This window comes from Aythya marila (genome assembly GCF_965140915.1).
Source record: "Aythya marila genome assembly, chromosome: 6".
Lineage (NCBI taxonomy): Eukaryota > Metazoa > Chordata > Aves > Anseriformes > Anatidae > Aythya > Aythya marila.
This window is the reverse complement of record NC_139047.1, coordinates 2,023,287-2,048,870: the sequence shown is the minus strand read 5'-3', so window position 1 is coordinate 2,048,870 and position 25,584 is coordinate 2,023,287. Positions and strand designations below refer to the sequence as shown.

Here is a 25,584-nt window from a genome sequence, read left to right as displayed (position 1 = left end):
AGATCTTCTAATAGAGGATTTTCAAGGGCTTTTTATCTACAACTGAGTTTTCATGGTGTACCTATCAGCATTACCATCATGCAGGGTTCCTAGGCAATTCAAAAGTAAGCGTGCATCCGAATATGAATCAAACTAATCTATTTGATTACTGAACTTCTAGATACGTAACAGGGCTGTACTGAAGAGGGTTGTATGATGTTATTTTCCCCCTCTAACTTCTCATCGTAACTCCACCTGTTATGCAGCCACGCAGACTCTGTGTGGACTGTCTAGCTGCTGACACACAGCTGTCAGTCAGCAAGAGAAGTAGATCCTGAATGTGGTAAAACTAGTGAAGCTTTTCATTTAATTTAATTTTTTCAGTTTGAATGATTGGGAATCAGTCAGTAGACATATTCTTCACGTTGGAACATGGAATCGGCTTTCCACATTTGAGAAACACCATGTTGTTCCTGTACTTTGAAATCATTTGGGAACGTATGTTGCTGTAGTTACTGGACAAACTGCCGCTTGTATTTTTTTTTTTTCTTTTCTTAGTTCAGTTCACTGAAATCATTAGATTTACAGCTGTCACTTGGTTGATTGTGAACAGATTGATGCTACCACAATTGCTTGATTCAGTTCTTCAGAAGCAGGGCCAGAAATTGTAGCAGCTCACTGTTAGCATGAATGGTTTAATTGCCGTAGATACTGGCGAGGGTCTCTTACTGTGCTTGTGCTATGTACCTATAGACTAGAACCATGTTTACATCTCAAGTGAAAGAAGTTACATTTGAGAATATAATTCACCTACTTGTCTATGAAATACTGTATACCTGGATTGAGAACCTAGCCTCTCACAAAAGGGGCAGCACTGAGATACGATGCAAGTAAACAATGAGCAAATTTTTCAAGTCAGGGATCAGCTAGGGCTGCTGTTTAAAGGTATTTCAGATCAGACAGCATTCCCTGGACCTTACCATTCCCTGAATGCAGGAAGGCTTTGCTGCACTGGAGCCTTGGTATTAGCTTGCTTTCTTCTGAAAGCTTGCAGATAGGTAACCTTTCTCAGCCTTCTAAGGAATCTACCTTACTGTCCTTCTGCTCTGTTGTAGTTTACAAATAGCTCTGCAAATGTGACGCAGAGCCGTCTTTTGTTGGCTATGCAGTGTTTGAACAGAGGTCCCTCACAGAGGAAATTTTTGGATCACCTCCCTCTTACTTTTTTTCCAGAAGAAAATTATAAACCAGTACCTAATAACTTGACTTCATTAACCAAGCCTTATCTAGTATTCCTTGGGCTGTTACGCACCAAGATCTTTTATAACTTACGAGCTATTGCAGTGTTCTTAATACTGCATGTTAGGCCTATTTCCATAATATTTTAGTGTTTTGGACACTGCAGCTGTATGAAATCATTCAATAAAATTTTGTCAGATTTTTTTTTTTCAGAGGTCTTAATGTAGTCCTTTTCATCTCAGGCGATAACTTTATCAGAATAAGTTTGTACACGTATGTAACTGTGGGGTCATATGCTGTTTTTGTGTATATTTCTTGTCCTTTGATTTGATGGCAACCTTTTGCTGATAATTTTGGATCCATACCCTTTTAAAGAGTTTAAACAACTGTTTTAACAGCTGCTGATTTTGACCATCAGCTTCGGAGTGGGGCACAGATTCTGTATTCTCCTTCTCATGTGCCTCATCTTAATCGGGGTGCCATGTTTAGATACTCTATCACTCAAAAAGGTATGTGCGCCCTTCAGAGATGCGTCTGCCAAATCTGTGCCATGACAGCCAGTATACATAGCCTCCGTTTTCGGTCTCCATGTAAGGCTGCTGTTAGTGCCAGGTTAAATGACCATCAGCACATCTGTGTCCTGCCAACTGGCTGTTAACTTTAATTTGGGCAACTTGAGCATGCACATTACGATTTGGTATTGGGTTACATGTCCATCTCTGCTGTTTCTTTCAGCAGGGCTTGTTCGTTGAGTGTACATGATTGAAGTGCTCTGGGGATGATTCAGGGTTGTGTAGCGACAGTATTTTGGTTTGCAGGGTCCTGCTTCCACTCTACACCTACTTCGTATTCCTGTTTTCTGACTTATGTTCCTTAGTTCCTCATGTGATTGCAGTCCTTGTCTTTTCACCAACTCTGTTTTCTTCTCAGTGTCAATCCCCATTCTGGTATATGCTGCATGCTTTCTAAATCTTTTTCCAGTCAGTTTCTCCTGTTGGATATGTTCTTGTAACCTGTGTGTTTGAATTGGATTGTTTCCTTTTCTGCACTGTCATGGGAGATACAGACTTGTTAAGAATGAGTATCCCCCAACATGGGTGAAACAGCAGATCTTGTAAGTTTTGGTGTTGACCAAAAAAGGCTGCGGCAGACACACTTCTAGTGGCAAAGTCTTGTTAAATCTGATCTGTTGCATTTCTTTGTACAAATAGAATTATTGGGACATTTGACTGCTGAGTGATGTGTTGCAGCTGCTCATTGAAACACATAATCTTCCTCTCTTCTCATCTTCCCACACCCATTAACCAAGGTGTTTTTCCCTTCTTGGTGAAGAATGAGCAGAACTTCACAAACTTTGAGGGAAGTCAGATCCTGTACCAAAGTACAGAGGCACTAATGATTTTAAAATCAGAAGTTGCTAACTTTCATCAAAGCTTGCAAATTGCAAAGACATTTTTGATAGAGTGAAGCTAGGAAGAAAACTGGAAATACCTAAAGCATTTAGATTAAACCTTGGAACAAATAATTAAAAAGTTCAGCTTCAGGAAATTATGTTGTTGGAATGTCTCAGCCCAAGCAGTTACCATTTGTAAAGTGGGAGCCTCTAATGAAAATTGTTCAGCAGAGGTAACTTAGCTCACTCCATGTCATTGTAACATGTTACTTTGCATAGTGACATGATCACACTATCAGTGTCACAAAAGTTTGTTTCTTTTTCAATTATATTTACAGGTAATACCATATATGAATATTAGTTTCATAATTCTCCATGTAAATCTCTACTTTGTGTTGTAAATACATTTCTATTTTTATGTGTATTGCTGTGATATTGAAAAGAGTTAAATCATTAATACGTGGAGCCACCAACTATTCCTGTCTTTGGGGCTGTGAACCTTATGAACTGTACTATTGGAACTAAACATTTTTTAACTGTTCTTTGAAGTTTCTCTGATAGGACAAAAAAAAAAAAGTAGAAGAAAGTATTTTCCTAGGCCGAGATTCTGACAGCAAGAGGCATGTTTCGTTGTTCTCAGAATCTGTTTCTTCTGTCGTTCCTTGTCATGTCGAAATTGGCACATCTTTAATTAGCAGGATTATGTTGATTGTACCCTGTGCCATTATCACTGTTTCTTCCAATGACAACAGTAGAAATTCTCAGAAAAATGCAAACTGTTTCTTGTCGGTAGCAAGTTGCTTTCAGTTCTTTTTAAGTTCTTAGCATTTGATTTTAAGGTTTCTCTGTCAAAGGTTGAGTCTTACATTTTTTTCTCATAAGTAAAAATGTATTTTTCAGAGCACCAGATGAAGAGAATGGTGCCTAACTGAACATGTTACTCCTACCAAAGGGAAGGAAGTATTTACTCCACCTACAATTTCCATCAGAATATAATTGAAAATAAATGTTAAACATGAATTAGTGCCCATAGAGTCATAGTAAGTTGAAAAAATAGCCAAGATGTTTTTGTTCCAGCATGAAATCTGGGGTTTTTGTGTTTCATGAATAGACTGCAGAGCTAAGCTGGGAGCTTGCAGTCAGTAAGAAGAGCTGGGCTGTTCTGTTCCCTTAGCTGATTGTCTTCTAACATTTTTCGATCTATTGTGCAGTGAATAAGCCTGTGTGTCTTTTGCTGTGGACCTGAGTACTAAAGGTACTTCATATTTTCAGCACCTTTTGAATGAACAATCACCCGAGTTAGGTTGAAGGAAAGTCACCTTCTTAAGACACAGTTGAAAGTCATTAATCCGTCTTTAAAGTTTTACAATTATTATTCTGATAAGCTTTCTGTATCCATTTCTTCCCACAGCCTGGTTTTGTGGTATCATCTCTATCACCGTCATTAGCCTGCTTTCCTTGCTAGGTGTGATCTTGATTCCCATCATTAACCAATGGTGCTTCAAATTTCTTCTAACTTTCTTGGTAGCTCTGGCTGTAGGAACAATGAGTGGAGATGCTCTACTCCACCTGTTGCCACATGTAAGTATTGCTTTCCTTACGTTTTATTCAAGTGCATATAGAATTTAGAAGGAACTGTTTGACAAGTGTCAACTAACAAATGCTCACAGCTGTAGATTGGCTTGGCTGATGGACGTCCTGAAACAGTATTTGAGCCTTGCCATTAAATACAAAATATATGCGTGTTACTAATAAATGTAATAGCAGTTGCATATTCATAAGCTAACTTTAATAATATTTTAAAATGCCTGAGACCAAGAAGAGCACTTTAAACTTAGTGGTGTTACTTTCTTTTGATACTTGTGTATCAGTACCACCTTAAAGTGTTTCAGGGGATACAGCTTACTGATTACTAGCTTTTGGGGAGAAATTGACTTCTAATGTAACGAATCAAGAAATTGCCCAAACTCTAGGGGAAGGTAAGCAGTTTTTAATTTGTGACAGTATGCCATAATTGTTAGGAAAAAAGGAAAATGTGTTTTAAAACTTACTTTTATCCTTTGAACAAAAAGACTAACATTAATGTTTTCTTTTTGTAAACTTTAATACATTTTTTTTTTTACGTATATATATATTAATTTGTATTGCAGATCAGAGTTAAGTTTATAATTGATTGTAATAGTTAAAAACATGATGCTTGGTTGTTAGTGGGACAGTAGCAACAGTAACTGTGTGATTTTCCTAAGTGTTCTCAGTTCTAGCATTTAGCACTTTTTAGTCAGAAAAAAAAGCTGAAGCTTCTTTGTTTTTCCCCCTTCTAGAAATCACCCAGATGAGTATTAGAGTAATAAATAGTCTAATTAAGATTTTCTGTGGTAAAACATACCTGTATGACAATAATCTTCTGAAGTGTTTTTGGTACTACTTTTCTGAAGAGGCTCCGTATTTTGTCATCTGAGGTCAGAGCCGTTCCAGTCTCCCAGTTGCACCAGGTCACGCAGTGTTACTGCTTTCTCTCCTTTAGTCACATGGAGGCCACAACCACAGCCACCACCATGGCCAAGGTCACGTTCATGAACACAGGCATTCTCATCGACATGCCCACCCACATGGAATAGGGACTGAAGGCTTTCTAGAAGAAAATGATCCAGTGTTGAAAGGTCTTGTGGCACTTGGAGGCATTTATGTTTTGTTCATCATTGAACATTGTATAAGAATGTACAAGCATTACAATAAACAAAAGGTATGCAGTGAAATTGTGTGCTACTTGAAAAAAATCTTTTTACCTGAATGTATCTTCGTGAGTGTTGAGGAATTGTCTGCGTGGTGATTCATTATTCTGTGTGTATTTTATATATATATATAAATAAAAATATATATCTTATATATATATATATATATATATCTCATATACATATATATATATATGTCTCTTATATCTTTTATATATATATACACATATTTAAAATGTGTGTTCCATTTGATTTCATGTGAGGAAACCCTTTCTAAAACAGGTTGCTTTTCTTAACAAAGTAATCTGGGGAAACAAAGTAGACATCAGATGGGGAAAATACCAGGCTTTTGGCAACATCCACTGAGGTATATCTCTAAATATAAGAAATTACAGCTCCTTCCTCAGAATGCTATGATCTCTTTGCAAAAATACAAAAAGGAAGTATGTAAGAAAGAACTGATAATAGAGCAAAACAATTGCCAGACAATTTAGGAGAAATGCAACTGTATACTCTCAACTAATGATGCCAGTGTAACAGAAGTAGTCACAGTAGAAAATTGCAGACCTTCTGCTTTTGGTACAATGTCATTTAAATTGTTACTTGCTTCCCTGAAAAGAAAGGATTGGATTTTTAGGTCTGGAAGCAGGCTGTAATCATAGTGGTGGTATAAAAGGAGATTGAGTACTTGCAGAGGTATGTAAGTCAGTGGAAATTCAAGCCACCAAAGAGCCATATTATTTCAGCAGTCATTATTAAGTACACTTTTATGAAAATGACTATAACTGCTTCTCCCAAAAAGAGTGAACAAAAATTGCTCCAGTTTCATTCACATCAAAATTGCTGCCTCATCTGGACAGGCAGCAAAAGATTTTCTGTGCTGGAGGAGGCATTTCTTAGATCTTCTGATGAAAAGATAAAAGCTATTACATATCTCTAAGATTAATTAAATAGTTAAATCTCCTAAGATGCTTTAGCAAAACTATAATCCTTGCGCTATGGGGTGTGCACAGGAAGATGGCAAGCTTTTCTCTAAAGGAAAATATGAGGAAGTTGTAGGAGTAGAAACTTCTAAAATTGAACAAAACAGGAGCTGTTCTTGCTGCGTGCTTGCTTTCTTGAACAAAATAAGTGAATGCAATGACTCCAGGTATGTGTTTCTTGGCTGTTACAATGTTCTTTGCAATTATGTACTCTGTTACTGGAGTGAAATTGTGCATGTGTGTGGTAGTCTGTTTTTAAGATGTTTTTTGGCAGTGCTTCATTTTTTTTCATTTCTGTTGACGTCCTTTTACAAATCTAATGTCAATTGTTTCCTGTTGCAGAGTCAGCAGAAATGGTGCAAGAAAAAGCAGACTGAAGAATCACCAATTGGAAGGAAACTCTCAGATCACAAATTAAATAACAGACCAGATGCTGACTGGCTTCAGCTCAAACCCCTTGCAGGTAGCTGTTTATTTTCAGAATTTTTTCTGATTATGACATTCCAAGTAATGGCTTGTAACCTATGCTTGTAACCTATGGCATGTAGCATGTAACCTCTTGTACAGTTGTGCTGCTATTATGTAAATCATTGTTAATAAGGCTTAATAGACTTTCCCCATGCTATATATATTTTGTTTTTCTGAGATCCGAGACTACCATGAACACTTGCTAATATACCCTACAAATGGTTCTCAGACTTACGAAGCAGTCAGGGTTTTTGGGTGGCTGTAATTCTTTAGTTTTGTTAAGCACTTGGTTAATCTGGGCCCAGCTAGCTCAGACTTGGCAAAAACTAGATCAAAAATTAACACACACAATTTGAAAGATGATATGCTATTACACTTTAAAGATTCTATCCTCTGACCAATTACAATTTGGCCAAGAAAGCTAAGCAAAATTAATTTCTTCTCATAAATGTAATCAAATATCTCTGATTTTCTCAAGGATGTTTCTCAAGGATCCAAAATAATTTTCATATGCTATTCCTTCATAATAATCTGAATGCTTGTGCAGTATGAACCCAGAAGGAATGCCATAGCACACGTCTCGAAGGGGCAAGAGAAGGGGAAGAGCTTTGCTTTGTAAACTTGCCTTACGGTTGCCAGTGTGGCTGCTGAATTCATTGGTTGATGAAGAATGCATGCGCTATAAGTTATACAAATGCAATTTTGTTAATTTGAATGGTTCGTTGTAGGGAGTGTTAGGTCTGCAGCCTTCTCCATTCAGACAACTTAAAATGAGATTTGGAGAACTGACATAGAGCAAAAAGGCTTTAGACAGCCTCCAAATTATGTTTAAGAGCTTGTTTATCTAGAAACTCATTGTCTGCTGCATAGGTACTCTGTGCCATTTTAATAATTCCCTCTACTCCCTCTACTTTTTTTTTTCTGACTCTTGAATATTTTTGTTCAGTTATTTTATGCTAATAAACTCATTGTCCATAAATGTTTTTTTCTGTAATTGTTTTTGTCTCCTAGAGCACATATTGCCTCTTCCTTTTATTTAACAGTATTTCAGAAATACTAGTAAACTTAAAATTTATACACGCAAGCCTTCTGCATTGTTTTCAGTTTGTCTGTCTTTATAAAAATGGCTTTGGTTGCTGGCAGGGTAATGAGCTGCATTAAAGGAGTTTCCTGTATGACACAAGTGTCTGTCACAAAGACAGTTGAGGTACAGAAGCAGTTTAAAGATCTGTTGTATCAGTGGCAGATCCTGTTATGTTTCATGTCCTGTATGTGCAGCATTCCATCTGCAGCGTGTGAGACGTTATGGTGCTGGCAACTCTCCTTTTCCAGTGTTCAACCACAAACTTTGTCAGTAGCAAAGTCATAGATGTACACCTAGGTCAGGCTAAAACAGACTTCGTGTACAATGGGTGCATAGCTGCTGCCTCACAGTGGAGACTTTTAGAATGCTGTATATGCAAATCACTGAAAAATAGGGTAATGGAATTTATTTATTCATTGACAGAATGTTAATCACACAATTATTAGATTAGGATGTGTTAAAACACTATTTCTGCTTTCACAAAGCAAGTAAATTCTTAGCTTAATGTTGCAGTAGTAGCTGGATATATTCTAATCAGAATTAATGCAGTGTTTCTCTCAATTGACTACAATGCAGGAGCAGATGACTCGGTTTTATCTGAAGATCGACTTAATGAAACTGAACTGACTGACTTAGATGGCCAGCTGGAATCCCCTCCCAAAAACTTTCTGTCTGTAGAAGAAGAAAACAACATGCACCATCCTCACAATGATGTTATACGAGCTGCTCAAGATGCTCATGATGTTCACGATTCAGAGTACGACAGCCATGGTGAAGATAAAATGATAGCTAGGAAACACAGTCACCACTGGCATCACAAACATTCGCATCATTCCCATGGCCATTGCCATTCTGGAAAAGACCTGAAAGATACAGGGATAGCTAATATTGCTTGGATGGTAATCATGGGAGATGGAATTCACAACTTCAGTGACGGCTTAGCAATAGGTAGGCAAAAACACTGGGTATTTTTCAACAGTTTTTCTCCTCATGTTGAGTAACTTTGGTCGCATTTTACTTATTAGTGATCACAGATTTCCAGTTAGCTTCTGTGGTTACTGGCATTGTTTATTCTCCTTCAGAGCAGGAATTAAAAGGCCATCAGTTGTAATTGTCATCTTCCTTCTGTTAATATTCAGTGACTGCTTCCACCAAGATTACTTTGTTGGCATTAGTAACAGTAGCAATCTGTTAGATAAAGATAGGTGCCGAGTAACTTCCTTGTAAATTAAGGAGCACCGGTAGTGCATATTTGTTGTCTGGGTCTCAGTATTTGCCTCAAAGACAGAAGAAATGTCATTTGTTGTTACTTATATTTATTTATAATAATAGGAATCTTATCATTATCACATAAATATTGTATTAATAAATAAGTCAGGTACTCCACATGTATGCATTAATAAATGAGTCAGCTACTCAAAAAAGTACTCCTTAGGATAATTTTATTCTTATTTCAGCAAAGTATTATTTCGGATTACAGTTAGTATAGATTTATGTCTAGCCAAATGTAGATTAAACTACCAAACAGAGAAATAGGAACAATTACAAATTTGATTAGATTACAACTTCAATTATTTTAAACCTCTAAATGTGATTTGAACTGTGAAACACATTAATTTTAACACATCATTACAAGTCAAAAGAAGCATAGGGGATTATCTCTTTATTAGGGTTTTGAGTTAACAATGGAATCTACTACAGTATCTCCACTTTCTCTTTATCTAATTTAAAAAGAAACCATATTTAATAAAAATCAACTTACTGCTTTATTTTTCATGTTGAATTTATAAGACATTTTGACAGTGGCTTCTAAGGCCAAAAAAGATCACTACGCCATCTGTTGAAAGCTTCACTGTATTAAAACTCCATTTCTAAATATTTCTGTGTCAAGCCCAACCACCTGATTGTTTGGTACAGTTTTAGAAATGTTTGTATTAATCTTTTTAATGTATATCAAGTTAGGAGGAATCCATACTTCTCTGAGGAAAGTTAAATTTCCTCTATCTTAAGGTTGTGCCTTTTTTCTACTTTATTTAGTGTTTTGACTGCTCACTACAGGCTCTTCTTGTACCTTTCTCAGCTATAGTACAGAAATTTAACATCAGTTTTCTCATCTCAGAATGATTTAAGGCATGAACTTAAAGTTGAATTAAATTAGCTTACACAAAAGTTACTAAAAGAATCTTGCACAAGTTTTTCTCCTTATTAACTTCCAAGTTAGGCTTATTCCTGTTGCTGAAAAAAAATCATGCTTTAGGAATAAGCATTAAAGAAATAGAGAGCTTGTGGATTACAAGAGTTTGGATTTCCAACCTGGAAAGGAGAGAGCTATCCTGTTGCTCATGTGCACTCATAATTACCCTAATAAACTTGAGATGCATTCAAAATGTAAAAATGATGCAGTTTATTAGCTTGTTACCTTTATGTCTTGCAGTTGTGTTCTATCTCGGGATTTGCACTTCAGATGAACTAAGCAATAAAGTACACAGTGCTGATGCACATCTGGGATACTTCCAGTGTAATGAAAAAACCATTAGTGTGCATTTTAGCAAACAAGTGTAATTTTAAGAAGTCTTTTGATGAAATTTGCTGCGTTGAAATAGTAAAATACCATTTGTATCTTTCTTTAATTTATTTTTTCTTCCAGGAGCAGCTTTTAGTGCTGGACTGACAGGAGGAATCAGTACATCTATAGCAGTATTTTGTCATGAGCTTCCCCATGAATTAGGTAACTAATTGTATAAACTGATGTGTCTCATCTTCAGCTGGATGAAATATGTATCTAAAAGCTGTTGTGATACTTATCCTGGTAAGCGTAATGCAGTGCTGTTGCCGTAAGGGTGACCAGAACTTCCAGGAGTGATTGAGTAGTATTATTTCAGTGTACATAAAGAGAATATTAATACAAGATTAGTTTGTCAGGCATCTAGCTACAGCTGTTCTGTGAAGTGATTTTGAATGTGTTTTAAAAATATTCTTAGGAGTATAGTGTACACATTTTTGGTGTTTCACCTCTGCGGTTTATATAGTTTCATACTAGTCCACATGGCGCTGTCTTTAAAAAACAAAACAAAAACAAACAAACAAAAAACAAACAAACAAACAAATAATAAAAAAATAACAAAAAAAAAAAAAAAAAAAACACAAAGTCACACATCCTATGGTATATTATAGAAGGTTAAATGAATTAGCAAAATTCTTTGTGGAGATCTTTAGAAGATGCTTCCTACCAGTTACCACCAAGTCCAGTGGGTGTGGATGACTATTTAGATAAGTCCTGTAGGTATTGGATTATTATTCAGCCTGTAACCTGAAATTGTGCTGGATTAAACTGTGTGTGTAATCACAGTCAAATACCCATCGAGGTGACAGGTGAAAACTTTACATAGGTAAATACTAAGCACAAGGTAAGTAATGGGTGCAGATGGGACAATAGAGAAGATATTCGTGGTGCTATACTACAGACAGTATTGCTAATACCATAGTTCACTGTATATGCTGTGGATTCTGATTCAAGATTGAGCAATTAATTTCTAGAATATCCAACACAGGAATAATATATTCATTACCCTATTAACTATGTATCATCTTTCACTCATATTCATAAGAGTTCAGTTTGAAGAGAGTAAAACTACCAGCTGGTTAAGAGCTGAAAATTTAGATCTTTATAGATCTACCTCCATCAGCAATTTTAGCAGAGGTGGTCTGAATTCAAAGTAACGCAGGTTTACCTGGCATATTTTAAACCAGCAAGCATTCATGAATACAAAGTCATTCCTTCTGAATGTAACTGTTCCTTTTCCTAGCACCTTACTTCTCAAATTCATTGTCACCTGTGGGAACTGATGCCTCATTATCCTCTTGAATTTGCAGGGTAGGATGTATATAGGTAACAGGCATGGTCAAAACTAAACCTCTGTTTTCATGTGCAATGACCAACCTGTGTGAAGTAAAGGCAAGTCTGTCTACAGACGTATTCTGTGGGAGTAACAAATCTAGATTCCTCTATTAACCTTTAACAGTTGATCACTAATACCTTCCTGTCAATCAGTATGATGAATAGATGCCTTCAACTCATAATGTAACCAAGGACTTGCTGCACAAAAATCATTTTGTTATAAGAGCTTTTTCATAATCCTGTTGCCCAATCTTCCTTTGAGCCTCTAGCAGCGTTTTACTTTGGCTGTGTCTTGGATTGCTGAGATAGGTAAATTAGCCTACATTTACTATTTTCTCTCCTGGAGACTACCAATACTAAACTTACCCTGTCTGTTCTCTCCTCCTCAGGTGATTTTGCTGTGCTTCTTAAAGCTGGCATGACAGTAAAGCAAGCTATTGTGTACAACCTCCTGTCTGCCATGATGGCTTACATCGGGATGCTGATAGGCACAGCGGTGGGACAGTATGCGAACAACATCACCTTGTGGATCTTTGCGGTCACTGCAGGCATGTTCCTCTATGTGGCACTGGTTGATATGGTAAGGTGATCATGGTTCTGTCTTCTTGGCATTCCCTGCTTCAAGCTAGGATTTGAAATGGCACCTACCACGGAACATTTTTTGTTGTGACAAATACCTTCCGCATACATTTGTGCTGACTATCCTATTTTCAAACCACTTGTTGTTTTTTAATTTTTTAACATCTTCCCCAAAAGTTAACTGGTACAAAATGGTGTTTGGTTCTCACTGGCAGACTTGTCAAAGCAAGCAGGCATCTTTCAGTTAGTGTAAGCCACAGACACACATAGGCTTTGGGTTTCAGCAGTTCTTACTGGAACTGCATCACTTCTTTGTCACTGTTCATGAGGCTGTCAGGTGTCTGATGTGCTCTGAGGTGGGTTGATTGCATTAGTCTCCTGGTGCTAAGTAAAGCAGGTGATGTTATGAAGACACCTCTCCCCTCAGACTCTGTGGCCAGTAGTTGCTACTTCCCAGCCTGGTTTCTCACCCATAGTGGTATTGTTGAAGTGTTAGCTAAGGCTGCTGAAAACAAAGGTTCTGTTTCTGATAAATTTGCTGATATCACAGAAGCTGTCTTGGCAAAGAAAGTCAAATATGGGACATTTCATTATAGAGAACTTTAGTAAATACACTCTAGTGATGAAGTCATTCTATTGTAAGGTAAATGAGCCCTTTCCAGGCTTGCTGAAGAGAGTGGCTGCTAAGTCAAGAATGATTTTTCATGCAACTTCAGATGTTCAGCTATAACTTGTAATTACTGAGTAATCCCTTGTTTTAAGTTTTGTGGCTGGTACTTTTTTCCTATATGTACCCTGACTGAAGACAGCAAAGGAAAGGCAGTACTTTCATTCCTTTATTGTTTGTCCTTTTCCTTGGTCACTGTAGCATCCAAATAATGAAGGACTTATGGTCTGACTCTAAACAAGAGCAGGAAAGCCTCTGTGTGACACACTTGAAACTGCACCACATTTTTGTATTGATGTTTCAGTAATCTAGTTACCTGTCAAAAACCTTGTTCTCAGAGTTTAGTCCTTCCCTAGCTTAACAGAGGTTCACGAAGGTGCGTTTTTTATCCATTCCTTACACCAGCCCATTGAGAATGGACCTTCTGGTATTCTTGCATCTGATTGTCCTGCAATTTCTCTAATTACATGTTTTCTAACACAAAGTAAAAGATGCTGTTCTTCAGTAGAACCTGAAGCAGGGATATTTTCAAACCTCCATGCTTTCCATGACCTCCACAATAACTTCATGTGGTGATAACTATCAGAAAAACAATCATAAGGTCTTCCCTTCTGACACTGCCGTTATGGTTTGAGTGGGTACATTGGATTTTCCTAAATTCCTCCCTAGTCCAACTTGAATCAATTCATCTTACTGGCAAATAAATATATGGTTTTTAATTTCTGATATCTCTAGGGCTGAAGCTATAACCTGTCAACTTCAAGATGGTGTTTTTTTTTTTTTTATATTGACAGGACCAGACTCACTGTGTGCTCCCTAAAATTGGTCATATCAATATAAAGCTTATAAAGTGAAATGTTTAGTAATCTACAAGTGAGGAACCTTTTCATACCAGTTTGTTTATATATTATTTATATATATATATATATATACACACACACATATATATATACACACATATATATACATATGTGTTATGTATATATATATGTATATTTAATTTCTCAATGGGTCAATTTGTCAGCTTTTCAAAATACAGTAATGCAAGACTAGATGGGTAATATATTTATCTCTTCAGCTGATTCGATGCTCTGATAATTTGTCTGTTGCACAGTATTCAGGTACTTGGAATAACCTAAACAGTTACAGCCTATTTAATGAAGAGCAATATTAGAGACTTGTGCTGTATACTACCTGAAGTTTCTGTTCTGTATAATGTTTTTCTATATTAAGTATGCCTTAAATGAATTTCTTTGTTTACCTCATGCTTTCCTGAATTAATTTATTCACACAACATTTTGTTATTTTTGTCGTCTTTGACAAAAGACGGTTTTGTAAAAAACTTCATAAGATTTATTTCGACATCTTCTAAGTCTGCTCTTGGCCCTTTTGTCAGTACTACTTAACTTTTCTTCATAGGTGAGGAACAGGAAGAACTTTCAGATTTTTTTTAATACATGTACCTAGTTTTCTCTTTATTTAGTTGTAGCGTACAGATTGATCTGTACAGATTGATTATTCCCATACTTAAGAGGAAATATATGTGAATGTGTAAGCATGTAACATGACAAATAAATGGCTGAGTCAATCAGTTAAGTCATTATAAAGGGTATGTTTATAGCAATGTAATTGCTGTAGCAATAGTAAAAACTTTTATTATGTTTATTTGAGCATGGCTAGTTTTAACTAACTAAACAAACTTGAGAGAGCAGAGTTCAGAGAATACTGACCTGGTCCTTGTCCTGAGAAACTTAAACTTTTAAATAGATGTGTGATTCAGGAAAAGCTCAAAAAATGTCCACAGGAAAGGCATTTTGAGTTTGCATAGTAAATACATGATGTGTCTGAGATCATGTTTTTATAAAATGTAATGACTGGGTGTAGTTTTAACTATTGGTGGATTGTTTTTATAACTAAATCCTGGAATGTTTATTCTTGTTCAATAATGTCTTGTAAACTTGTCAGTGGTGAAATGAAATAAAGGTGAAATAACTTTTTCAGAACTGTTTTTCATTTTAGCTTCCAGAAATGCTTCATGGAGACGGAGATAATGAAGAGCATGGCTATTGTCCTGTGGGACAGTTCATTCTTCAGAATCTAGGCCTGCTTCTTGGATTTGCCATCATGCTGGTGATTGCCCTCTATGAAGACAAAATTGTGCTTGACATCCAGTTTTGACCTAATTCTGGTAATCACTGTGGATTCAATAATATTACTGTATGGCTTTGAGTCTGCACTGTTTCACTGTATGCACGTTGCTCAGAGGAAAAGCAGTGGCTTGCACTACTTACACAAGTACAATATATTCATTTCTGTGTAGATTAATTCCTGCTTTTTTCTAATTCAAATCAGATGAGATTACTCAATATGTCTTCTAAACTGAAGCGACTGATAATTTGGAAATACTAAGTAAGAGAAATAAATGCCCAGTTGGGTGCGCTACTTGCTTAAATAAAAAACATACAGGATCTACACACTTGGGAAAATACCATTTCATACTACATTTGAGCAAAACCTGGAAAATGTTGCAGCTGAAATTCATACCTCCAAAGGAACCTGAGCAAGCTTTTAGTACCGCACAAGTCTTAAACAGTGGGCATATATATGCATATATCGATTTGTGCATATATATGTATCTGTTTATTCATTTCTGTGTTGATCCGTCTACATAGTGGTGACTTTAAGTATTAAATCTTAACGACGGTAGTTAACTGGAAACCACTGTGATGTTTTAAATTTTAAAAATGAGTACAAATCTAAGCAACGTTTAAATTTTTAAGAGTACACCTTAAATTGCACTCCCTTGTTTATATAAACTTCATGTGTAAGAAGGCAGGCTGTTGCAATATACGCTGCAAAGTGCTGTGTTCTGTCAAGGATCAGTTTGACGATGTTTTCCTGACTAAGATTTATTTGATGTTTGTCCCTTGATATTAGTAAGAAAATGCAAAATGCAATAGAATTAGTGCTAGCTTGGGGAAATCCCTGATGTTGGAGTTACAGAGCTATTCCTGGTTCTTTTCTACAGATGCTAAACATGTATTGTGTGCCACTTGCACCATAAACTACTGAAGAATTGTGGCTGAGAATGTGTGCAAACTCCCTTTTAGCAGAGAATCCATATGGGAATTATTCCGTTTTTTAACGGTTGTTTTGGATTTTTTTTCTCCTCTTTGTGTTAAAAAAGAAAGTCCAAAGTGGAAGATGCTAGTTACTGAACATGGGCGCAAAAGTTAAATTATGGTCTGTGTATGTAGTACTGGTGGGTTATTTGCAATACTATAATACCAGATCAAAATCTGTTTCTACAATGCCTCAACATCAGACATGGTAGCACCAGCCATCTCACAGTGGAAAGTAAGAAAGATTTCTACTTACAGCATAAAGGAGTTCATTTCTATGATTTTTTTTTTTACAATTTGGGTATTTAGATTATTAAAAAGCAGATGTGGTAGATCTGTTGTACGTGTCATTTGAAAGGACAGACTGAGAATTCGGGCCTTAATTTGCTGGGATCAGATGTCTTAGGATTTTGCCGAGATGTTTATATTGCCAGATGTGAGTTAGTTCTTCTTGTACCCATCTCCTTGAAGAAAACACAAAGCAAATCAGTGAGTTTGTGAGGAGTGCAAGTTGATTCTGTAGTACCAGTCCTAAGCATGGTAGTAGCCTTTTCTGGAACACACAGTTCGTCGTCTTCTTTGTGTATGGCAGGTAAGCTGTATTTTGACTATGTGCCGTAAGTTTTGTTTCAGTCTGCTTGGTGCCAGTGTAGCTGCTAAAAACATACTGATCCTAACGCCTTTAAAGAGCACCAGTTGGTATCTTCATTCCATTTCAAGTTTGTGTGTTTCTTGTGGCCTGTTACTTTTTGAAGCTTCATGGGTCAATTTAGTTTTTACCAAGAGCAGCTTGTATATTTTAAAGGTATTGGGTTGGTTCTTGCCAGTATTTCTTCCTAATGCAGTATCAAGAAACAGTATTAAGGGTCCATTTCAAAGAAGAGTGCAGTTTCTTCAATGAAGAAGCCAAAAGCCCAGAGTTCAGGTATACAGCCATTTGATGCTCAGAACTCAGGTTTCTTTGTTTTTCTTCTTTAAACACATTTACTGTTGGACCCTAATTAGCACAAACAATGATGTTAGCTTCAGTTTGCTGAACTTCTGCAATGTAAAGATCCTGGGTGACACTTTTTTCCTAGTGCCCACGTTAGGTCCGTGAGTACCGTTTTCAAAGAGACTTAAGTCACTGGATAACTTCTGAGAATTTTAACTTAAAGAACCAATGTTGTTTATGTATTGAACTGACCCTTAATTTTAAATTTCTATTAATTTCTGTCAAGTATAAGGGGTCATGTGGTTGAACTGATATTGTCAAATCATTTTTTTTAAGTTTATTTCTTGTAATACTTTTACAAATGAAATTTTCTTTATTTCAGGTAGAATAATTACTTTTGTATTAGTTGGAGTATGGTTTTAGCTTAATACACTGCCTATATAGGGAATATAGTAAATTTCCTTCCAACACCATCTTCAGACAAGGGAAAAATTGGTCCTTGAAGGCAGGTACTGCATTTTTCATTAAATACATTGTTTTTCTTTTATTTTCTAGTATTTATTACAACTTATGAAGAACAGTGTAACAGCTGTGACTTCTGTAGATTTCTACCAGTACTGAATTCCAAATCATTCTAATGTACGCTTTTAAGTCATGTTACAGACAATCTGAATTCCACTACATTTCTACTTGGCTTCAACATTCCATTCTGCTTGGATCCAGAGTCTCATTTAACTTGTATTTGTTGGAGGGCATGTTACTTGTATATTACAATGCTGTCACTGTGTGACATCCCATATGAATTTTGATGTAGATCACATTGCACTCAATCCGCTGTGATTATGCTTAGAAAATATTGTAGTTGCTAGATGCAGTGTGATTTTTGTTTTTATTTTTTCCCCTCCAGTTAACAATTGAGTCTATGGTTTCAAATGTGATTATGGTCCTATAAGATACAGCTGCGCTATCAGTTTTTTGTTATAACTAAATCATTTTTAAAAATTTTATAAAGCTGGAAAAAGATCAAATGCTGTTTTGTTCATTGTCAACAGTGTTGTGTTCATTTTATGTATGTTCCTTATAAATAAGGAGCCTTCAAAAAATAAAATTATTCAAGGAGCAGTTATTCTTGTTGGCTTGTATAAGATTTTATTGTGCACCTTTATATTTTAGTATTTTGCTTCAATTCTCGTGAAATGCACAAATGCAACATTGTAAAGATATGTATTTATTTATCCTCCTTTCATGTGTTGATTTCTCTTTCAAAATGGCATTTCAGAATGGACATGCATCCCTAATAAGTGATTTGGAAATGCACCTCCATAGATTGTGGTAGGTTTACGAATTAAGCTGACATAATAGTGCCACCCCCCGTCTGATCCAGTGTTCTTGTGGCTTATCCGAAGGGAGCGTCATTGCAATTACAAAGTTGGTGGAATGACCAGTAGTTGACAAGACACCTCTTCTCTCGCTGGTCTTGTACAGTGGGGCCAAGTAGCTGGGTCGCTGTGGAATGTCTGCTCTCTTACAGGGCTTTAACCATATCTGCAGCAAAGAACAAGCCTTTTCACTTTAGTTAAAAAAAAAAAAAAAAAAAGAAAGAAAGAAAAAGTTGGGAAACACTCTTGGCTTGCCAAAATATTTTTGTCGGTGGTGTTTGTTTTCTTACAGGTAGCCTTTGAAAACCTGCTTCTTGATTACTCATTCTTAGCAGATTGTTTCCTCTCCCAAAATCTGCAACATTGGACCTGCTGTTGCCATCATCATTAGTAGAGGATTCTCAGCTCCTCTTAGATGCTTAATTTGGTTTTCAACATAAAGCATTTTCAATTCATTTTTTTTTTTTTAATTACCCCGTTGGTCCCTTCAAGGCTAGAACTTAGGTTCCACATTGTTCTACAATATTTGTTCCTATCTAATAATACAAAATATCACCAAATGAAAGATACATACCACAGGTACTGTGTCATAGAGGATTTTCGGAAGGGATTCTCCTAGCTTCTTAGTTTCTCTGTTCCAGCGTGCTCCATCCAAGAACAGTCCCTGAATGTAGACACCTGAATCAGTTGCAAAAGGTAATATATTAAGCAAAAACTGGAAGAGGTTTCTAGCTGAGAGCAGCAGCTAGGGCAACACACTTTTGCTAACTGTCTGTTAGTTGTGTGGGGCCTTTTTGTCCCCACACATTTTTTGTTTTTTAATTTTTGTTGTGTTCCAAATAATCAAATAACTGAGTTTAACACAATCTTTTACAGCATTACAACTTATTACTTATTATTATAATTCTATGAAGTTTTATAAAGTTGCAATGTCTTGCAGTATCATGGTGTATCTAGTATTTATAATGTTGAGGGAAGTAAAAAGTAAAAATCCAAAGTACAGGACACTATTTTCACAGTTGTCATTACAAAGTTTTCTGTATGTACTACAGACTATAAACTTTAATGTTTCTAAACTAGGAGATTTGACTATACAGACTCTTTCCCCAGTTACTATTAATTGTTTTGTTGCTTGTTTCACATTGCCATTTGGCAATTAACCATTTAAAGGTTATATAACAATTTAAATATTACATCTTTAAAACAGTTCATTAAGAGAGTAGAAAAAAAGCAATTCTTTTGAAGATTCGCACCTTTGTGTTGTGTAGACTTGAAAACTGTAACTTTTAAGTACAAAAGTAAACCTGCCTCAAGAACAACAAAAGAAGTTGAAAACTGACTGGGTGGTGGTCTCCCAGTCAAACTGCTAAACCCTTCTCACACAACTACCAACAAGCACAGCCAACAGCAAAGGGTTTGTTTTCACTCAGGGGAATAAGCATCTTCAGATGTGTTACTCGAGTGAACTAAACAAAAAGAACTGGCAAGCCAAACACGACTTAAAAGTGATCTGTTTTGGGAAGTTAGGCATAAGCAGTCTTCTCTTGGTATTACTTTTCATCTGTGGGCTGTTACTTTTCATCTGAGTGCAGTAATCTCAGCAGTATTTAAATGCTGTCTTGCATAGTATTTTGAGAGCAATGCAGTTGTGTATGTTTTCTAACGGAGTTCATTAACTTAATTGCATAACTCTGAGTCTGCAAATTAATGTTAACTTACAAATGCATCAACACAGGCAAATAAATGTCATGTATTTACTTACCATCTTCAGGAGGGATTTCATATTCCTTATCTTCCAGCACTTCGTAGTCAAATGCTAGTAGGTCTATTGGAATAGTGTATTTTCTGGCATAGTTCTGCTGGGCACCTGTTAAGAACGCTTGAGTGAAGAAGAATCCTGAAATCCAGAAGACGGGTGGCATACCATTTTCGTACCACAGCTGCAAAAGAGAGAGGAGGAGGAAAGTAGGGGGGAGCAGCTTTTATCTTTTGTAGTATTTAGGAACTCAAATAACTTGTGAAATAACAGCCAAAATAGTTTCTGCAGTGGTATGTTTGGATGGCTGCTACGTGTTTTCCACCAAGTTGTTAAAATGTCACTAGCTTATGGCTTTTCTTGTTGTTGTTTTATTTTAAGACTGAAGAGGACAAAACACCACTGCACCTACTGCCTGGAAGTTCTTAGCTAATGTGAATGAGTTAGTCTGTTAATCTTGCATCATCTATGTAAGCTCATCAAATGTATTTTCAAGTCACCCTTTCTCTCTTGTTATCAGAGGCTTTTCAGAATGATGATCTTTGTTTCCTCATGCAGGTGGCAGGTTTGTTTTGTTTTGTTTTGTTTGTTTGTTTTTTCAGGCTTTGCTTTTCTTCATTGGATTTCCCTTCCAGGGTCAATGTTGCATGTTGTGTGTGGGTGCACACGCACTTGCAGCAAGTTGAAGATGAGGGTGGGTGAGTTCCTTATGAGGAAGAAAATGGAATGGCCTAATTAAAATCTGTTTTTGGGGGATACAGGGGTGTCCTTTTCCCCCTTCCTCCCTTCCCCTAGCTTACAGTGCGGAAACTTGTGTATAAAAAATTTTGAATGCTGGATTTCATTGCATTTAGGTGTAATATAAGTGAGGTCTATAGCAATGGTTAATACTTCATCCAAGAAGACATTTTTTTGGTTGTTGTACACATAACTAGAACAATTGTTGTAAACATGAGTTTTGAACAATGTCAGAAAAAAAAATGCATTACAATTACATTACTGCAGAGAATTATAATGGTTACCAAAGTACTTGTCTTTCTGGTTAGTTTCCATCCAAAGAAATAAACAAAATCCTTATAGATAATGGCAGTTTCTCCTTCATACAAGTTTAATATCTGTCCTGGATTCTGTTCAAGAAATGTCACTTTTATTCTTTATAAGTACTGCAGTCAGACGTGCTACGCATTAAAGTGGAAGTTACTGAGGTGTGGTGACAGGGTCCAAAAAAAAACAAAACAGAGGTTCTCTGGAAATGCAGAATTTGTGAATATGTTACTATAACTGAAACCAGATGATTTTTTAATATATTTTTTTTAATTCTTATTTTTGTTTCAGGATCTTTTGTCTATCTCAAGACCTTTTTGCAGGTACACAGGAGGGAGCTTGGAACAAGTTGCACGTTTTATCTTGGGGGGTTGGACTGTCAGTTTAGTCTTCTACATTAAAGGCATATGGTGTTTATGGTCTCATGGTCTTATTAGGTGATAAACATCAATTGTCTTCAGATGATGGAGGTCACTAAGGCACAGAATAGTGCTCAGTCTCTGTATTAGTCACTTAAAGTCAGTTTGGGGAATTTGTAGCCTTACCAGTGAAGGGACCCCACTGATTCTCATTCACTCAGCCAGCTTTCTCCTCTCATGGTCTATCTACTGTAAGCTATTACTTGACTTCAACGTAAATAAAAGATTTCATGTTATAACACTTTAATGATTTAAACTTGCTATTTGGAAAAGGAACTCAACAGCCTCTCCCAAAGTTCTATTTTATTCATTTAACTTCCCTACCACCACAAAGATCTATGTGCAGTTTAAGATGCCCTTAGTAAATTCACTTCAGAAGGCCAATTCTGGCGTCCGTCATACAGTAATACTGATGCACTACACCTCACTTTATGTGGTGTAAGGTATGTGGCAAGATAACAGTGCTTCACTAGATGCTGTGATGAACAAGCAACTAACCAAAACAGGTGCACAAATGGACTGAACGTTACATGTCAGTGTCATTCATGTGTGCGTTCACTTGTGGAGATTCCTCCTGACAACAAGAGATAAAATAATAAGTGATGTTGAACAAATTGCATACATGGGATGTGCTTACCTGTAGGAACTTCAGTCTACTGAGGAAGTCATTCACGTAGCTGCCCAGAGGCTTGAGGCTTGGGTAAGACTTACTCATCCATAGGCCTGGAATTTTGGCTTTCAAAATGCTGTTTACCACTTCTTCCAGTTCAGCAGACATCACAACTAGTCCCTAAAATAATTTTGGGAAGGGAAAATAGGAGAATACTTTGTCTCAACAGCCTTGCTATAACAATTACACAACTCTTTGTCTAACAGATGTTACCAACTTCTAGTTAAGTCAGGAACAACCCTTAAAACGTGAAGAATGGATGTGATGACTTTAATTCAAAAGTTACTGTGGTCAGAGCTAGTAGTCAGTCGCTAAACTGGTCAGGAAAAAGGCCGATAGACCATTTTGGAAAGAAACTGCCCAGAATGGGAAATCAGCATTCATCATCCCTCCTCAGAAATATGAGTGATTACTGAGTGTGAATTACTGAGTTACTACTAAATGTAAATGTTTTTATAGTATTATTTAAAATGTCCTCAAAACTGCAACATTGTAAGTTTTTTAAATTGGCCAACTTTTCAGCTTGTGGTTTGGCTTTACGAGGGAGAGGGGTTGTGGATTTTTTCTGTTTTTATTAAAAACAAACAAAATATCACCCTCAAGGTAATATTGGATAGATTTAAAAAAAAAAAAATCCAAACTGACTTTTCCCTGCTCCCCACCCTGTATTTTACACAGCTGTAGCTTTCAATTCCCACTGAGAACAACTGTTGACTTCAGACAGTAAATTATTCCTGTTGAGGGTTCCAGTTGAGGTCTTGAGAATATTTGTCTTTATCTGTAAGAAATTGTGAGGTGCTTCTCTCTTTTATGTTACTAAGGCACAAAAAGATTGTGAACCTGGTTACTGTTCATTTGGTAAAAAATCCATAGCTAAACGTACTTTATTGTTTGGTTTCTCTAGGCACAATAACATTTGTCTATTCCCCATACTCCTATCACTTTTAAGATACAGATCAATAAATCATGTTGGAATCCAGACTTCTAGTGTCTGAGTGACCTGAATCGGACTTCAGGGGCAGTTTTTTAAGTACTTGCACTGATAGCTCTGAGATCAAGTGTAGGGTCTAATTAAGTGCCCTTAATCGTATGGCTCACCTTTATTGCTTTCTGGATGTTAACACAGGAGTCACGTATTGTCTGCAGTAGCTTGTTAAAGCGTCCCATCTCTTGGACAAGCACAGTATTCATGCTTTGAGTGTAAGTGGTTGGATATTTTCTCATTGCTGCTTCAATGTCAAAGTCTGAAGGAAGTTTGCTCAGGATGTCACCTGTGACTTCATGAACAACATCATCAGTGGATTTTGCACCACTACCAGATGCCCGAGACTAAAGAGAGACAAAAAATTAGGTTTATTTTGAGAATGAGAACTTGGGAGAAAGTACTTGAAATACAGGAAAATAGAGCTGTTCTAAACACATTGTTTAAAAAAATTGTTACAGTTCCAACTCAGTTCCCCCGTGATTGAAATGAATTTGTTCATAATTTCCTGTATTATTGCAAGAAGTTATTAGCATACAACTATCAAAGTCTGGTTTCCTACAGGTTTTCGACCTTTTAATTTCGCTTACCAAAATCTTGCTTCCACTGTAAACGAACCTTTCTGCCTGCATCTCTGAAGAAGCTGTGAGTGCCATCGGCAGGCCTGCTGCTGTCAAGTGACAGAGTAGCACCTAGTTGTCTCACTCTCCCTTGGTGTGATCTCTTGCCCTCTATATTCAGTTCTTCATGAGGCTTATAGGAACCGTAATATCTAGATTGTACCTGACTTACAAACTGGACTGAAACTGGCCAAGAATTTTGAAAAATTTTAAAAGATGGTGGGAGAGTGGAAGTAATGTAAATTGACTGTGCAATCACAGAAGCTGTGTTTCCTTTGGAAGACAGGCAAGAAAAAATACAAAAATGAAAACCTTAAAAGTTTTTTTTTTAAGTGGAATAACAATTTCACTAGGATGACAATCCAAAATAATAAAGCACAGTTAAAAAAAATAAATAATAATATGAGCACACTAATGTATAGAAAGAATAAAAGGTTATGCTAAGATGGTGTGTGGTTTTGAGTCTTTTTACGTACCTGTGTAAGAAGAATGTTATCAAATAACAGTTGTGTTTCTGACTGATCCTTGGTGATATCAGCATTTGCATTCATTCCAAATATCTCTGGGGAAGGATTCAGTGGAAGTGTCTTTGTATATTCAATATAACTTTGGTACTGGAAGAAAAAAAAAAAAAAAGAAGAAGAAGAAGAAAAGGCTCTAGACTTAGGCTGTAGACGTGGACACACAGCTCATGACAGGCCACAAGCTCTATTTCAAAACCACTACAAACTTTTCTACTGTACATTGTCTAAACTAAAAGATATAAAAGGATGTACGCAGGAGTTGTCTGCACCTCTCAAATTCCTTTGGTCTATTCTCTTTGAAATCAAGATTGGCTTTGCTTAAATGTTTGTTTGTTTGTTTGTTTTTTAAATTTTGACAACTGTTGGAAATTCTCTTAAAATGCTTAGTGCAAGAAACTCCAGACCTTTTCTGGGCCCACTGCTTGCGAGCTGTCTATGTAGGCATTTTGCTGATATTTGACATAACTCTACTGTGTGATAAGCCGATACCTACATGTAGGTCCTTTCTATCACTAGCAGATATGAACAGCTCATTCTCGTACACCTACTTTTTAGTGGCTTTAAGTTTAGCAGTCTAGGTTTCTCACTGTCCCCCAAGTGTGCTGCCTCATACAGCCCAGAGTCAAATTAGTATTAGTTTGGGATTTTCTTTTGCATTTTTTTTTAATGTTACATTACATTGACATTGTGTTGCATTATTGTTACTTCAAAGTCACTGAAGCACCTAATAGAATGGGGGATTTTGCCACACAAGTGAGCAATGACAGCAGTAAGCACTGAAGCACTTGTCAATGTGAGCAAAAGTGTTTTTTTTTTTTTTTTAAGTAAGTTTGTAATTCCAATTTTCTCAGATACTTACATCTCCTTCAGGAGGAACAAAATAAAGGCCACTTGAATCAAATTTATAATCTGTGTTTTCAATGATTTCTGATGAGAAGAACATGTTCAGAACACTACGGAGTGTACGCCGATCCCAGTCATCAGTGACTCTGCCACCGTAGTTACATTCTCCAGTCATATAGCGAAGGGCATCATATGGCACCTCCTAGAAAAAAAAAAAGCAAGAGAATGCTCTGAGCCACAGCCTAGCACTTATCTGGAAAACCATACCA

General features: G+C 36.5%; 2 protein-coding genes across 8 annotated transcripts in view; one reads left to right on the top strand and one right to left on the bottom strand.

Annotated features, from left to right (window-relative positions):
- The window catches only part of SLC39A10 (solute carrier family 39 member 10), a 39,845-nt gene extending 21,458 nt beyond the window's left edge, over positions 1 to 18,387 (top strand). For 4 of the 7 annotated variants that reach the window (XM_082763580.1, XM_082763575.1, XM_082763577.1 and 1 more), the window contains 7 exons: positions 4,023 to 4,192; positions 5,136 to 5,354; positions 6,669 to 6,789; positions 8,455 to 8,826; positions 10,526 to 10,606; positions 12,166 to 12,356; positions 15,042 to 18,387. In XM_082763580.1, coding sequence (XP_082619706.1) covers positions 4,023 to 4,192; positions 5,136 to 5,354; positions 6,669 to 6,789; positions 8,455 to 8,826; positions 10,526 to 10,606; positions 12,166 to 12,356; positions 15,042 to 15,200 — 1,313 coding nt within the window. In that variant the 3' untranslated portion in view covers positions 15,201 to 18,387. The remainder of the gene's footprint in view (positions 1 to 4,022; positions 4,193 to 5,135; positions 5,355 to 6,668; positions 6,790 to 8,454; positions 8,827 to 10,525; positions 10,607 to 12,165; positions 12,357 to 15,041) is intronic. The other 3 variants (XM_082763579.1, XM_082763578.1, XM_082763581.1) reach the window with 3 other exon arrangements.
- A 22-nt stretch (positions 18,388 to 18,409) lies between these two features.
- DNAH7 (dynein axonemal heavy chain 7) overlaps positions 18,410 to 25,584 on the bottom strand; it is a gene marked incomplete at its 5' end in the record, with an annotated part of 109,270 nt that continues 102,095 nt past the window's right edge. Inside the window, 7 exons of the mRNA XM_082763209.1 lie at positions 18,410 to 18,623; positions 19,032 to 19,135; positions 20,220 to 20,397; positions 22,314 to 22,466; positions 23,445 to 23,675; positions 24,425 to 24,562; positions 25,332 to 25,517. Of these exons, the coding sequence (XP_082619335.1) occupies positions 18,417 to 18,623; positions 19,032 to 19,135; positions 20,220 to 20,397; positions 22,314 to 22,466; positions 23,445 to 23,675; positions 24,425 to 24,562; positions 25,332 to 25,517 (1,197 nt within the window). The 3' untranslated portion in view covers positions 18,410 to 18,416. The remainder of the gene's footprint in view (positions 18,624 to 19,031; positions 19,136 to 20,219; positions 20,398 to 22,313; positions 22,467 to 23,444; positions 23,676 to 24,424; positions 24,563 to 25,331; positions 25,518 to 25,584) is intronic.